The following is a 16,491-nucleotide window of genomic DNA, read 5'->3' as shown; positions in this document are numbered from 1 at the left end:
CAAGTTGTTTCTTAGGAGTCCCTCGCCTGTCAAATGGGAGTGGGACTCCGTTACTCCCATAGGTCCGAGGCTTGCTTAAACTGTTCTGAGCTCGGTCGATTCATGAAGCAGGATGCTACCCTACTTGCACATAGTCCAAGTGAGGATCTCTCCTCTAACGGGTTATGGACCACCGGTGGATTGTATAGTCCTAGCCGCCTGAGCACAAGGAAGGCCAGGACTCAGAATATGTCCGAGATGCCCACTCCCATTCCATAGCAACTGGTATCCCGACTCTCAGGACCACTTAATCTTAATCTTGAAGAAACCAAACGCTTTTGTACGAAACGCTTGGCAATATGATGAAAGACAAGATTACGAACAATTGATCCAAGAACTAAGTCCAGCGGAAGTGGAGGTAGACGTGGATAGAGATAAGATAAAAGAGGTCATATCCAGGTGTATGAAGTACCTTGCGAACTGGAAAGCAACAGGACCTGATTTTGTATATAATTACTTTATTAACAGGATGTATGCACTACATGAGAGGTTAGAACAACTAATCCATGAAATCATCCCAAACCCAGACTTGATCGATGAAGAGCTTTATGCTGGGATAACATATTTGATTCCAAAAGTCCCGAATGCAAACATATCGCAGCTCCTGAGGCCAATTACATGCCTTTCAAATTTATTCAAATTAATCAGAAAAGTGTTCATGGTAATAGTCAATGATTTCTGTGACGTGAACAATATTATCTCAAGTAATCAAATGGGAACACGCAACTGATGTCAAGGCGCTAAGGAACAAGCACTATAAGCAAAACCATAAACGAAAAGTACAATAATAAATTGTGTACTGCTTGGGTGGAATTCCTCAAGGCAGTATTATCGGACCTTTATGTTTTCTTATATATATAAATGATATGAGTAAAGGAGTGGAATCGGAGGTAAGGCTTTTTGCGGATGATGTTATTCTCTATAGAGTAATAAATAAGTTACAAGATTGTGAGCAACTGCAACGTGACCTCGAAAATGTTGTGAGATGGAAAGCAGGCAATGGTATGTTGATAAACGGGGTTTAAAGTCAGGTTGTGAGTTTCACAAGTAGGAAAAGTCCTCTCAGTTTTAATTACTGCATTGATGGGGTGAAAGTTCCTTTTGGGGATCATTGTAAGTATCTAGGTGTTAATATAAGGAAAGATCTTCGTTGGGGTAATCACATAAATGGGATTGTAAATAAAGGGTACCGATCTCTGCACATGGTTATGAGGGTGTTTAGGGGTTGTAGTAAGGATGTAAAGGAGAGGGCATATAAGTCTCTGGTAAGACCTCAACTAGAGAATGGTTCCAGTGCATGGGACCCTCACCAGGATTACCTGATTCAAGAACTGGAAAAAATCCAAAGAAAAGCAGCTCGATTTGTTCAGGGCGATTTCCGACAAAAGAGTAGCGTTACAAAAATGTTGCAATGTTTGGGTTGGGAAGAATTGAGAGAAAGAAGAAGAGCTGCTCGACTAAGTGGTATGTTCCGGGCTGTCAGCGGAGAGATGGCGTGGAATGACATTAGTAGACGAATAAGTTTGAATGGCGTTTATAAAAGTAGGAAAGATCACAATATGAAGATAAAGTTGGAATTCAAGAGGACAAACTGGGGCAAATATTCATTTCTAGGAAGGGGAGTTAGGGATTGGAATAACTTACCAAGAGAGATGTTCAATAAATTTCCAATTTCTTTGAAATCATTTAGGAAAAGGCTAGGAAAACAACAAATAGGGAATCTGCCACCTGGGCGACTGCCCTTTATGCAGATCAGTATTGATTGATTGATTGATTGACATTCAGAAAGCATATGACTCGTCACATGAATACCTAATTGAATGCCTACGGAAGATACATATGCCAGAAAACATCATTAAATTTGTCAATAGAACACTTGACAAACACAGAACATTAATATGTGGAAATAAAGTCGTCGGTGACGTGAAAATAAACAGAGAAATATTACAAGGAGATGCTCTATCATCCAAGTTGTTCGTAATTGCTATGGAATCGTTAAGCAGAATTTTAAATAAGAACTGCGAGAAGATCCAAGCAGATGAACATGGAAGAATTGAGTGCAACCACCTCATTTCCATCGATGACATTAAATTGTCCGCCAAAGATGTGCAGACATTGAACGAGCTGAGCCAGTAGACGAATCAATGTCTCAACAACATGGGTTTTACAATCAATCAGCAAAAGTCAGCGAACAATATCAATTCGAACCATATCTTTGGAGAGAAGGTAAATGACGTGGAAGGATACAAATACCTAGGAATATTAGAAGACTCGAGAAATGTAATTAAACCCGAGAATAAAGTTATCATAGCCAAGAAGATCGAATCACAGGTAACAAATGTATGCCAAACAAAGTTGAACGCGAGAAACCTGTTTGCAGCAATAAATGAGTATGCGTTGTCAGCTATTAACTATTATATTGGCCTGATCCCGTACGAGCACGAAGAATTTAACAACATTGATCTGAAGGTGAGAGGAATCTTCAGAGATCATAATATCGTCAGAACAGCAGGTAATATGGAACGACTGTACCTGAAAAGACATGAGTTAGGAAGAGGACTACAAAATATTTCTGAGAAGGCCGAATTGATTTTGCTAGAACTATGTAAATATTTGGCAACAAACACAAGAACAAAGTTTATCGCAGAAAGTGAAAGAAGAAATGCAAGCCATCTTGGACTGATTGAAGAACATTTGAAACGGAAGTACCTAATTGAGGAAGGAAACGATGTCACGGTAAAAGTAGTTAAGCAGAAACAAAAACAGATGCGAATGGATCGAATCATGGCTAAGTCAATGCATTCCACATTGTTCCGTGAACAACAGGAGAAATTTGTTGACGTAAAACAGTCATCGTTATGGCTAAAGAGGGGGAATATATCTCCACAGGAAGAAGGAATGTTCTGTAAGATACAAGACAGAAACACCTTCTTTAGTCATGGGAGTATATTCCAGAGGTGCCCACACTGCAACCAGGGCAATAAGATACTAGATCACCTGGCAACACAATGTGGACGAATGCTTAATTTGGACTACAAGAAACGCCACAATGATGTTGTCAGATGCTTGCATTTCATGTTCACCAAAAAGTATGGGCTGAATAATTCTAAGAAAATAAAGAACTATAAAGTTGAAAATGTCATATCCAATCAGCGGATTAGAATAAAGTCAGACATCATACAGACTGAGCTTCGCATTGAACACAATAAACCAGATCTGATGATACATGACCTTGTAAAGAATGAAATCCTATTAATTGAAGTTGGAATCACAAACAAAAATATCCTAAAATAGACTGAAACCACTAAAGGAAGAAAGTACGAGATGCTAGCCAACGAACTCTCACTTATGTACAATGGGGCCAAGGTGATGATGGTCCCTGTGGTAATAACGTCGGACGGGCTAGTTACAAACTTGTTCAAGAAGCACATGGACAAATTGGAAGTGAGCAAACAGCTACAGGCCTACCTACAGACCATTGTACTAAAAAGAAAATGTGAGAGTGTGCTAATCGACTTCAGATGAGGCAACTTGGATAGCGAGTTGTGGACGGAGGACTTGCAATGATGGACCAGATGGAGGCGGTCCTGGTACCGTAAATGGTGTGCAAGAAGTGTATATACAAATACGTAGAATCATTGGATGTAACATGGACTTAAAAACTAATTGAATAAATTTATTATTTATTATTATGTACAAACTTTAACAACATGCAATCTTGAAAGATTTCACTATTTTTCAAAACCCGCCCAATCAGTTAACATTTCCCTCAAGACTCTCACATAAGCTCATCGCTCACGTGTACTTTTCTTGGATCCTGTGCAAGACAGGTGTGTATGAATTTACTAATATAACTAACATTACACACCATCACTCTCATTTTTGTTCCGTATTGAAAACAGAGACCTCACTTAGTTTACAACAGGAGTATATTTATTACCCCACCTATTCAATACAAATAGTACCACGTTATGTAGTTAAATAAACATAGAAATTCTAAATTTTATGGGGACGTGTTTCGCCCTTCTTTATTGGACATCATCAGCCTTATTAATTTAATCTTAAAACAAACATTGTTTAGAGGACATTGACATTTATAGTTTACAAAAATTGAACTGTGATTTCTTATGGTATTAACACTAAGGAATAGTAATTATAAAATATGATGTTGGGACATGACATATACAACACATGTTAAAATCATTGTAAACAAATTTAAAATCTTGTCCAAAAGAAAATTTGTCATAAAATTCTAAAAACAGCGTATGTTGGGGTTACAACAGGAGGAGTAGGAACTCCAGACAGACCAACGCTGCTAATACAGTAAGATAGACATAGGATTTATACTGCGGCAAACTCTCACGACCAACTTTAGTTCTCAAGAATGAAGTGGAAGGTGAACAGAGGGTAGCACTTGCCCAATGAGGATTTAATACAGTAAATCAGAAGCCTACAAAGCAGAAACCTAAGTTATACGAAGTGAAAAACATGGCCACTGCTAATAGTCTATTTACAGGAGACATTAAAGATCACAGAAATGTATGTGTATTCTGCGGAAAATCTCATTAGAGCAAAGAGTGCTTCAAGGCGCAGAAGATGACTAGTGGAAAGAAAGAATATTTTGATCAAAGCAGGGTCGTGTTTTCATTGCTTGAGACCTGGTCATGTTGCTAAGTTTTGTAAGGGTAGCGTACTGTGTCACGTCTGTGGAAAGAAACATGTTATGTTATTCTAATGTGCCCAACTTTACCTTCAATGATTTCCAAGGAAAAATGCAGGAGAAACACCATGAAAAAGAAGGTGCTAGTGCTACCTTGGGTAACCAAAACTGTAACCAGGATGTTCTTCTGCAGACCTTGTTGCTGAAGATCACAGGAAGGAAAGGGGATCAGGTAGTAAGAGCACTCATAGATAGTGGATCACAACGATCAAATATATTAAAGAAACTAGTAAATACCATCGGACTGGAACCGTCAGGATCTGAAAACATGATTCATGCTTTGTTTGGAGGAACTGAATCAAAAGGGCATCTACATTTTAATTATCAAGTACAGCTGAGCAGTTTAGATGGCAGGTACATATGTATGATCCCTGTACTGCATCAGCCGATTATTTATGGTACTATCCCTAGAATCCAAACGGTCGCTCTCATTCTGGAGAAGGGATGCCTGAAATTGAACTTCTTTTAGAAGCGGACACCTACGGAACACTTCTTACAGGAAGAATAAAACACAGGGGATGTGGACCAGTGGCTGTTGAGACTCAACTTGGGTGGGTTGTTATGGGGAACATTCTCTCTGACCCGTCCAGCATGATGGTAACTTCAATATTGGCTTTAAACCTGTGATTACTGATTTATGGAAGTTGGATACCCTGAAAATTAGGGATCCTGCTGAGAAAACATAAAATAAAGAAACAGAAATGGCTACATTGTATCATTTTAAGAAGACTGCCTCAATCGACGAGGATGGCTGTTACGAAGTCCATTTACCATGGAATGAGGATCTCAGGAGCTCCACGACAATATGGAAATTGCTGAGAAGAGGTGCAGGACAACGACTAACAAACTGTTGAGCGGCAACAAGTATCAGGAATACAATTGTTCTATACAATAACAAATAATTTACTTTAACACAATTTTATTAATACAATTCAACACCATCTTCAAAACTTCAAGCAAGGAAACTACATAACATAGAACAAAACACTGTCCTCCTTCTGCTGGAAATCAATTATTCGCAAAAGGTGTAGGCCTAAGTAGCGTTCTCCACAACAATGCTGTGTTTCAGGATTGGCTTCAAGAAGAGGTGATTGAAGAGGTACCCAGTCAAGACACTGGAAATAAATGTCACTATTTACCTCACAGAAAAATTCAAAGAAATTTCAACCACACCGTTAAGACCCGTGTTTGATGCCTCCTGCCAGGGGAAGGAAAGTCCATCTCTGAATGAGTGCCTGGAGAAAGGACCAAATCTGCTGGAACAAATTCCACCTATTCTGGTCATGATGACATACCATTTTGTCGAAACGGGTACTAAAAGTTTATAAACGTGATGATTTAACAGAAATATAGAAATTTTCACGTAATATATAGTATTGAAAAAGGTGGATGTTATTGTTTTCTTTGTTTATTGTGTATTCTGGTCAGATTTTACCGTTGTGAAATTGGAGTAATTTTGGACATAAAAACAGCTTTCCAACAAATTTCTGTTGCTCCTTCAGACAGAGATTTCTTGAGATTCCTATAGTGGGAGGACTCCTCCATGAAGAAATTCAAGATATTCCAATATCGACGAGTTGTATTTGGGCTCAAGTGCATAACATCCCTTGATTCAGAGGAGGAAACAACCTAATTTGTTGAGAAATCTGTGAAACTACATTCAGGAGCCAGATTTGAACTACGTGGCTTGGAATGCACCTCGAGGGGAAAAGAGAGTACGTTTGAGAAGATTTGTCCTGTTCTTGGGGAGAGGATTGTTCAAATGGTCAAGAAGTTGTTGAAGATAAAGAGGCTTTGACTGTCCTATGCGATGTGGAGTCTAGTGAATTCCAGGCCCATTCAACATTTGTACCCGCTGGAGATGACTTCATCGCAGGATACCTTACCAGTGGAAAATGATGAAATGATGGGAGATAATGAGGATGAAAGTGTTGTTTCTGCAAAAAAAAAAACACAGAAGTGAAAGCGAAACGTGGACGTTTGGTGAAACTCCCTACATGATATAAGACATAAGTTTTGTGATAAGCTCTTGTCTAGTTAAACTGTGTAGGCGAAATGATTGTCAGATTATTTTTTTTTTTTTTTTTATTGGTTCATTTTGGTTTTCTGTTAACAGGCGGATAAAGAAAACCAAAATGTTGGAGGTATGTAACATTCACAGACTAAATGGAACGCACCTTACATCCAGAGACTACATGGAATGCACCCACCAGTTTGGTACTCTTTGATCTGAGATTGACTGTTAAAAAAAAAAAAACACAATGTAAATAGAGTTTTAAGACTGTGGGAAATGAAAGGCCAACACCTGTGTTCCGTTTATCCGGTAGATTTTTGGGTTCGATATAACAGAAGGCTCGTTTTCTACAAAAATAACCGCTAATCTACGTAATCATTTAGAGAACAACAAAAGCATACTCTTCACTTTAAAATAAAAATATGGTTTTCTGTCTAAGCTTACAAGGTTGGACAAGCTAAATGCACATGGAAAGTGAATGTATCGACCTTGAAATGTTGTTGCAAGGTACTGTGAACAAAGACACAAAGCTAACTCCAATGAAGCTTTTGATGTTCCAGTAAGAAACAAGCTAGACAAATTGATGATTATTTGCTGTTTAAAGGGGCCTAACTTCAAACTGTATCCACTGACTGAAGTATAGAATGACATTGATAAAATGATCATGAATCCAAAACAATGAATGGATCCAATTCACAATGCCTTCTTTTCTGAGATGAAAGGGTCCAAAATCCAGGTCACCGGCCCCTCGTAATAGTACTAATGACTGGTAAAGCAGAACCAGGGTGTTCCTCCTATAGTGGTAGTAATCACAGGTAAAGTAGACTCGTGGTGTTCGTCACATGGTGGTACTAATGACAGGTAATGCAGACCCATGGTGTGTCGCACATAATGGCACCACTCGCAGGCAACACAGACCCATGGTGTTCCTCACATAGCGGGACAAATCACAGGCCACGTATACTCCTAGTGCCCCTAACCTGGTGGTACTAATCATAGGCAATGCAAACCCACGGCATATCACACATTTTGGTACCACCCACAGGCTACACAGACCCATGGTGTCCTCACATAGTGGGACTAATCACGGGCAACAGCCAAACCTGTGGTGTTCCTCACGTAGTGGTACTAATCAGAGGCAAAGTAAACCCATGGTGTTCTTCATATAGTGGTAATACTCATAGATAATGCAGACCCATTCTGAACACAGGGGAACTAAAACATTCCAGCACAGTGTACGGCACCTTTTCTCGCCTCGACAATAGTCCGCGCAGCAGAGTGCCTGCACCCGCGCCTTGGTGGGATACGCATGATGGTACTAACCAAAGGCAACGCCCATACCCGTGGTGTTTCTCATATAAGGCTACTACCCCCAGGTAACGTAGATCCATGGTGTTCCTCACATGGTGGTATTAAACGTAAGTAATGTCTACCCAGGGTGTTCCTCACGTAATGGTACAAATCACAAGTAGTACCATGGTTCTAATTTTATCATGACTTGGTCGCCCCTTTTAGTCGCCTCTTACGACAGGCAAGGGATACCGTGGGTGTATTCTTCAGCTAGACGAATTACCGGTATATCTTAAAGAACAGCTGCGTTCAGAATGAACCTGTCAGCGGCGGTGTGTAACTGTTCAGCGAAGAGGTTGTTTCCTGTTATAAAAACCTCTGGACTACTGCTTTGCAAGAAAAGAATAAAAAATCATGTCACCGGTTGTGATGGAGGCAAATTGTGAAATGCTTTGCAGACCATGGCTTCAACCACAAAATACGCATGACCAGACATCGACTAGGTTTGTGAAATGTGCAATAGACATCGCAACCAAGTGCTGCAAACAACTAGCGAGAGCTTTAACAGAGTTTTGTACATCTGAATGACTTACCAGTACTCTACTGCAAAATGTGCAGTATTATTATTTGATACAGAAAAGAAATTTGCTCACTTCAAACATTGATATCGGAATTAGAAAGATGTTTTTGAAGACTTTCGTGTGGAGCGTGGCATTGTATGGAAGTGAAACATGGACAATAACTAGCTCAGAAAGAAAGAGAATAGACGCTTTTGAAATGTGGTGTTACAGAAGAATGCTGAAGGTGAGATGGATAGATCGAATCACGAATGAAGAGATACTGAATCGAATTGGTGAGAGGAGATCGATTTGGCTAAATTTGACGAAAAGAAGAGATAGAATGATAGGACACATCTTAAGACACCCAGGACTTGTTCAGTTTGTTTTTGAAGGAAGTGTAGGTGGTAAGAACGGTAGGGGTAGACCAAGGTATGAATATGACTAGCAGATTAGAGCAGATGTAGGATGCAATAGTTACGTAGAAATGAAAAGGTTAGCGCAGGATAGAGTGGCATGGAAGCTGCATCAAACCAGTCTATAGACTGATGATTCAAACAACAACAATCTCTACTAAAAATTTGATCCAATGCATTTATTATGCTTCTACACAGTAATCAAAACCCACCCGTTGAATAAATAAGCAAAGTTCCAAACGTTATTTTAAGTAATGTCGTAAAATGTTAATGCGCCAATTAATTACATGGTTACGTTATAAACTTAAACTACTTTTATGAATTAAGCATAAGCATATTTATTACATGTACATTAAAAGTTTTCACATCTGTTCATTCTGAAGGTCATGCAGAACATTTATTGAAAATTTCTATCGAAAAAAAATACACAATATACGCATACAGTTCAAGATAACCTACTCGTGTGAGGTTAGGTGAGATTATGTAAATACCTTAAACATTATCAAACGTACGAACCTGATATCTAGCGTTAAAAGTATTACATACAAATAAATCCCAAAGTTTTAGCAGCCTGTTAGTCACACACGTGGTTTGAACACTGCATAAATATATGCGCGATGAAGAATACCATGTTACGAAAGTAAATGTCACTAATGAATGAATAACCGATTTCCACACTCGTACATAATACTTCTAAATCCAGGTCATTACAACAAATCATTCGATAGCAAAAATCGATGACATTATCATTGAAAAGATGAAAATTGTAAATTTATCGTCACTGCACAAGCGGCATCGTATCTAAAACGCATTTTCTTCCCTCCCCATAATTTATTCTTATTGGTTAGTTCAACTCCTTTTACTTTCAGCCAATAGAAACAATAGTTGAGCGCACAACAAGATTGTACTGTTACAAATGAGCGTCGAAAATCTCTTGAAAACAAGTGCTGTCCGTTTAGCGCTGTTGTTTAGACTTTTTTTTTTTTTTTTAGTAATGGATTTGTAGCGAATACAGTAGATATCGTATTCGTTTGTAGTTCAAGAAATTTATCTTAGATTACTGACAGTGACAGGAGTGTGGAAAGAAAAGAAGGTGATCAAAGGAAAAATATTTATTGCCAAAATATTATACTGCTGGCGAAAGATGGATTTGTTAGGGTCAATTTTAAATTCAATGGACAAACCTCCGTCAGTGAGTGACAAACAGAAGGTTTTGATGAAAAGTGAGTTAAAATGCATGAATGGTATAATCTGTGAAATTATATTCCTTTTTTGTAACATTCAAATTTCTTAAATAAGTAGATTTTTGTTGTTTCCAACGAAATGAGGTGAAGTTGGTTGTAGCTTCATTAATAGGAGGTTAGTTTCTCCTTAGCAGTTAAAGAAAGAGGGAGACAATCAATGTCCGTATAATTCTGCCTCATTCTGGCTTTAATGGTGGTAAAAACTGACACCTTGTCACAAGATGTTTGTAACATTACAAGTAAGTAGAAATCAATGATATGTCTTATGGCGACGATGGGATAGGAAAGGCCTAGGAATGGGTATGAAGCGGTCATGGCTTTAATTAAGATACAGCCCCGGCATTTGCCTGACGTGAAAATGGAAAACCATCTTCAGGGCTGTCGACAGTGGGGTTCGAACCCACTATCTCCTGATTACTGGATACCGGCCGCACTTAAGCAACTGCAGCTATCGAGCTCGTAATGGCATCTTACATGGAATGAGTGTCAGAGGAGAGATGTGTTCGTTGTGATGTCCAGGAACCGTAGAGGTCTAAGGCCGCTTCAAGGCTCTAACCTGGGGGTTTGCGCCCCCAGACCGCCTTTGCTTGTGCGCATATAACTGTTCTTGTCCAGGCCCTATCCTAACCATCCACACGACAAGAAACTTCCCCAGGTCCTACCCTAACCATCCGCACAGCAAGAAAATACAGGCCCTACCCTATAGTATGCGCACTTTTTAGTGATAGATTTTTGTACTCGTTGGAGAAGTAAGAAGTGTTCCGTTAATACTGCCAACTGAATGGAAATGAAATCTGAATTGAATCGATAATATGATCGATCGATATGAATTTTATAAACCTTTATTATTTTAAGCAAACAACTGTGTCACACACACAATATATAATACTATATAACATTCCCCGTTGCGAAACGTGTTCAATCAGTCAATACTGATCTGCATTTAGGGCAGTCGCCCAGGTGGCAGATTCCCTATCTGTTGCTTTCCTAGCCTTTTCCGAAATGATTTCAAAGAAATTGGAAATTTATTGAACATCTCCCTTGGTAAGTTATTCCAATCCCTAACTCCCCTTCCTATAAGTGAATATTTGCCCCAGTTTGTCCTCTTGAATTCCAACTTTATCTTCATATTGTGATCTTTCCTACTTTTATAGACGCCATTCAAACCTATTCGTCTACTAATGTCAATCCACGCCATCTCTCCGCTGACAGCTCGACTAGGTGGAAAATAAATAAATACTTAATTGTGAACATACCACTTAGTCGAGCAGCTCTTCTTCTTTCTCTCAATTCTTCCCAACCCAAACATTGCAACATTTTTGTAACGCTACTCTTTTGTTGGAAATCACCTAGAACAAATCGAGCTGCTTTTCTTTGGATTTTTTCCAGTTCTTGAATCAGGTAATCCTGGTGAGGGTCCCATACACTGGAACCATACTCTAGTTGGGGTCTTACCAGAGACTTATATGCACTCTCCTTTACATCCTTACTACAACCCCTAAACACCCTCATAACCATGTGCAGAGATCGGTACCCTTTATTTATAATCCCATTTATGTGATTACCCCAGTGAAGATCTTTCCTTATATTAACACCTAGATACTTACAATGATCCCCAAAAGGAACTTTCACCCCATCAACGCAGTACTTAAAACTGAGAGGACTTTTCCTATTTGTGAAACTCACAACCTGACTTTTAGCCCCGTTCATCAACATACCATTGCCTGCTTCCATCTCACAATATTTTCGAGGTCACATTGCAGTTGCTCACAATCTTGTAACTTATTTATCACTCTATAGAGAATAACATCATCCGCAAAAAGCCTTACCACCGATTCCACTCCTTTACTCATATCATTTATATATATAAGAAAACATAAAGGTCCGATAACACTGCCCTGAGGAACTCCCCTCTCAACTATTACAGGGTCAGACAAAGCTTCACCTACTCTGACTCTCTGAGATCTATTTTCTAGAATATAGCAACCCATTCAGTCACTCTTTTGTCTAGTCCAATTGCACTCATTTTTGCCAGTAGTCTCCCATGATCCACCCTATCAAATGCTTTAGACATGTCAATCGTGATACAGTCCATTTGACCTCCAGAATCCAAGATATCTGCTATATCTTGCTGGAATCCTACAAGTTGAGCTTCAGTGGAATAACCTTTCCTAAAACCGAATTGCCTTCTATCGAACCAGTTATTAATTTCACAAACATGTCTAATATAATCAGAAAGAATGCCTTCCCAAAGCTTACATACAATGCACGTCAAACTTACTGGCCTGTAATTTTCAGCTTTATATCTATCACCCTTTCCTTTATACACAGGGGCTACTATAGCAACTCTCCATTCATCTGGTATAGCTCCTTCGGCCAAACAATAATCAAATAAGTACTTCAGATATGGTACTATATCCCAACCCATTGTCTTTAGTATATCCCCAGAAATCTGATCAATTCCAGCCGCTTTTCTAGTTTTCAACTTTTGTATCTTATTGTAAATGTCATTGTTATCATATGTATTTTTTTTTACTTCTTTGGCCTTAGTCTCCTCCTCTATCTCGACATTAACCTTGTAACCAACAATCTTGACATACTGCTGACTGAATACTTCTGCATACCTGCCAACCCTTCCGATTTACCCGGAAACTTTCCGGTTTTTAACTCGTCTTCCGATTTTCCGATTTTTGACTAATATAACCTCTAGTACCGCCAATACTCTTCCCCTTCGATAAAGGATAAATTCTTTCGTACTTGTGTAATTTACGAAACCTTATTTTCAAGCGTATTTATTTGTTGCTTTATTTCGTGAGTGTTTCGTCCGTCGCCTCCGTGTATCGTGTTTCCTGCACACCACAACAGCGTGCGCGCTTTATGCGGCTGGGGATTCGGGGCGCCAATCGTCCTGCAAGCAAGAGGCTAGCGCGGGCTAGCGACTCAGTTAATCGGGACGAAAGAACGAGTTTATTGTGCTGTTCGCGCGCTGTTGACATCTTTTCCGTGCGCAGTTTCGTCGGAGTGGTAGGCTACGTGTTTTTTCCCCTCTCTGTCAAAGTCGTTTGTTAATAATGTATGGGACATATTGAATTGTTTTGCATGTGGTAGTTTCGCGTATTTAAGTGCATAATTTTAATGAATTTAATGTTTTTAAGGGGGTTCTTGTCGGTGACAGTTTCTGGCATTTTCTTTTCTCGTTATGGCCAAAAAATATAACAAACGTTATCTCCAAGTGTTCAGAGATACCTATAAATTTCCGTTCATTTTACCGTCTAAGGGAAACTACCGTATTTTTCGCGTAATTAACGCCCTTGCATAATTTACGCATCCCAATAATTTTGGGTCCAAAGTGGAGAAAAAGAAATGTTCACTTATTTGACGCACCCACAACTTCGAACATCCATCACTCAGCTCCGGATGCGTTTCGAAATAAAGATGCCAACTACTCAAGTAGCAGGCTTCCTATCGCGAAGCAGGCATTCCACACACAGGGCAACTTGCTGTTATTAGCCGTCAGGAAATCCCACTGCACTAGTTTTGCGAGTGTTCGGGTACGGGACCTTCTGTGATCTCAAAATTGTTTGTCAGTACGCAGTATTCCAGTAATACTGCATCATACAAACTCGCGGTGATCATTTACGTCGCAACATACGGGAATAGAGCAGCAGGCAGCAAGTATTCAGTGTCCAAATGAAACGTACGCTACCGCCGTAACAGAAGTGCACTTCAAGCGGCCAACAAGTCTCCCAAAGCATTTCGCGGACCAAAAAGCGGCAAGTTTCTGCAAGTAGAAGATTATCTGCTTAAATATATGATTTTGTTGGGCAATGTTGGATAAGCCGTTTCTCACGAAATGCTGTATTTTAAAGAATGAGAAATAGCCGCGGCACATGGAATCAGTGTCTCGGATTTGAAGGTTAGCCGAGGCTTGATTAATTTTCTGAAGAGAAATGAACTTTCTCTTCGACGAAGAACAACATTATGCCAAAAAATGATGAATGATTTCAACCATTGTCATCGCTTTGTGATTGAGAAGCGTGAAATGAAGGAATATTTGATCTCCCTTTATAGGAACCGCACGTCAGACGCCAATCAGTTTCCGTACGCCACAAAGTCGAAGAATCGATAAGAAAGGAACATATAGTGTTATCGTACGCGCTATCGGAAGCCAAAAACAACGATGTACTGCAATGCTTGCTGATGGCAGAAAGGTTACACCTTACATTGTTCTAAAACGAAAAACAATGCCTAAACCCTAAAGCAAAATTTCCGCGAGTGATCCACGTTCGTATTCAACAGAAAGGATGGATGGACACGTCACTCGTACAAGATTAGATACGAACGCTTTGGGGTAGTGTAGCAGGGTCCCTTCTTCGATGCCCGGCCCTTCTCGTGTTGGATAGTTTTCTTTTTTTTTTTCGGTATGCCATTCAGGTCGTATTTTCAGCTCGTAATGAGAAGAATATTTTCTAGTGTCGGTACTTGAAACCCACGTGTCTAACTTACCTGATGTACCCTATTTGACTTTTCAGAAAAAATCTCACGCCGGAATTTTACGCTGTATGACGATAATCGCAAATGAGTTGAACCAATTGTCTTTATATTATATTTGATGTATCTTTTAAACGTAAATGAATTATAAATAATTTGTAAAGATCTGAATTCCGTGAATAATTTACGCATCCGCAGTTTTCGCCTGTATTTTTCGTCAAAAAAAGTGCATTAATTACGCGAGAAAATATGGTATTATGGATTTTGTGTGTGTCGGTGTGACATAAATATTATTATTCGTATGTAAGTGTTATAAATGAGAGTGATTAGGTACATTTTCTTGTAACCATTTTTATGTTTTCGTAGTTTAAGATTTTAAATTTAATGATCAATTCGCATTGTAACTGTAGGTATGTATGCCTTTTATCCTGACCTATTTTCACGTAGACTGTGGTGAAATATACGTGATGAAATCCAAGAATTAAAAAATCTTCCTATTTTTGGGTTCTAAAAGTTGGCAGGTATGCTTCTGCCTTTTGAAGATCCTCACATACACACTCCCCTTGTTCATTAATTATTCCTGGAATGTCCTTCTTGGAACCTGTTTCTGCCTTAAAATACCTATACATACCCTTCCATTTTTCACTAAAATTTGTATGACTGCCAATAATGCTTGCCATCATGTTATCCTTAGCTGCCTTCTTTGCTAGATTCAATTTTCTAGTAAGTTCCTTCAATTTCTCCTTACTTCCACAGCCATTTCTAACTCTATTTCTTTCCAGTCTGCACCTCCTTCTTAGTCTCTTTATTTCTCTGTTATAATAAGGTGGGTCTTTACCATTCCTTACCACCCTTAAAGGTACAAACCTGTTTTCGCATTCCTCAACAATTTCTTTAAACCCATCCCAGAGTCTGTTTACATTTTTATTTACCGTTTTCCACCGATCATAGTTACTTTTTAGAAACTGCCTCATACCTGCTTTATCAGCCATATGGTACTGTCTAACAGTCCTACTTTTAAGACCTTCCTTTCTATCACATTTATTTTTAACTACCACAAAAACAGCTTCATGATCACTAATACCATCTATTACTTCAGTTTCCCTATAGAGCTCATCTGGTTTTATCAGCACCACATCCAAAATATTTTTCTCTCTGGTTGGTTCCATCACTTTCTGTTCCTAGCATGAATTCTATAGTTTGGCTTTGCTGTGTAAACAACAACAGTACGAGTACTTAAAGTGTATGCCAGATGTCGCACAGCGATGATAAGCGATTCTTAGTTTGTGTTTCAAAGGTCGCCAATACGAATCTCAAAGATAACCAAAGTCGACCACTTCAGCACTAGGGTGTAAATCTATCACTAAAAAGTGCGCAGATAGTAAGCAGTACAGACCAATGGAGTTTCCACAGGGAAGTAGAGGCCTAAGGCTGTTTCACAGAACTATTGCTTGTCCAATTGCACTGTTCTTGTCCAGGCCCTATCTTAACCGTCCAGATGGCAAGAAACTCGTCCAGGCCCTATCCTAACCAGTACAGACCAAGGGTGTTTCTACAGGAAACTAGAAGCCTCGTAGCTCTAGCTCCAGACTCTCTTTGCTCGTACCCATATCATTGGTCTTGTCCAGGCCCTACCCTGACCATCCACACAGCAAGAAAAATATTTTAATTCACCACCACCATCACCCCTTAATTCCTAAGTATAGAGGTTGGCAGCCTT

General features: G+C 39.3%; 2 protein-coding genes across 2 annotated transcripts in view; one reads left to right on the top strand and one right to left on the bottom strand.

The window, feature by feature from the left end:
- Positions 1 to 9,847, bottom strand: part of LOC136875908 (protein ELYS) — a 90,683-nt gene extending 80,836 nt beyond the window's left edge. Inside the window, exon 1 of the mRNA XM_067149527.2 lies at positions 9,553 to 9,847. The gene's annotated coding sequence lies outside the window, so the exon portion shown is untranslated. The remainder of the gene's footprint in view (positions 1 to 9,552) is intronic.
- A 168-nt stretch (positions 9,848 to 10,015) lies between these two features.
- LOC136876221 (sperm-associated antigen 7) overlaps positions 10,016 to 16,491 on the top strand; it is a 95,066-nt gene continuing 88,590 nt past the window's right edge. The window contains exon 1 of the mRNA XM_067149989.2: positions 10,016 to 10,259. Coding sequence (XP_067006090.1) covers positions 10,181 to 10,259 — 79 coding nt within the window. The 5' untranslated portion in view covers positions 10,016 to 10,180. The remainder of the gene's footprint in view (positions 10,260 to 16,491) is intronic.

Source organism: Anabrus simplex, chromosome 6 (assembly GCF_040414725.1).
Source record: "Anabrus simplex isolate iqAnaSimp1 chromosome 6, ASM4041472v1, whole genome shotgun sequence".
NCBI lineage: Eukaryota > Metazoa > Arthropoda > Insecta > Orthoptera > Tettigoniidae > Anabrus > Anabrus simplex.
Note: the sequence above shows the minus strand (reverse complement) of the source record. Positions and strands in the feature narration are given on the sequence as shown.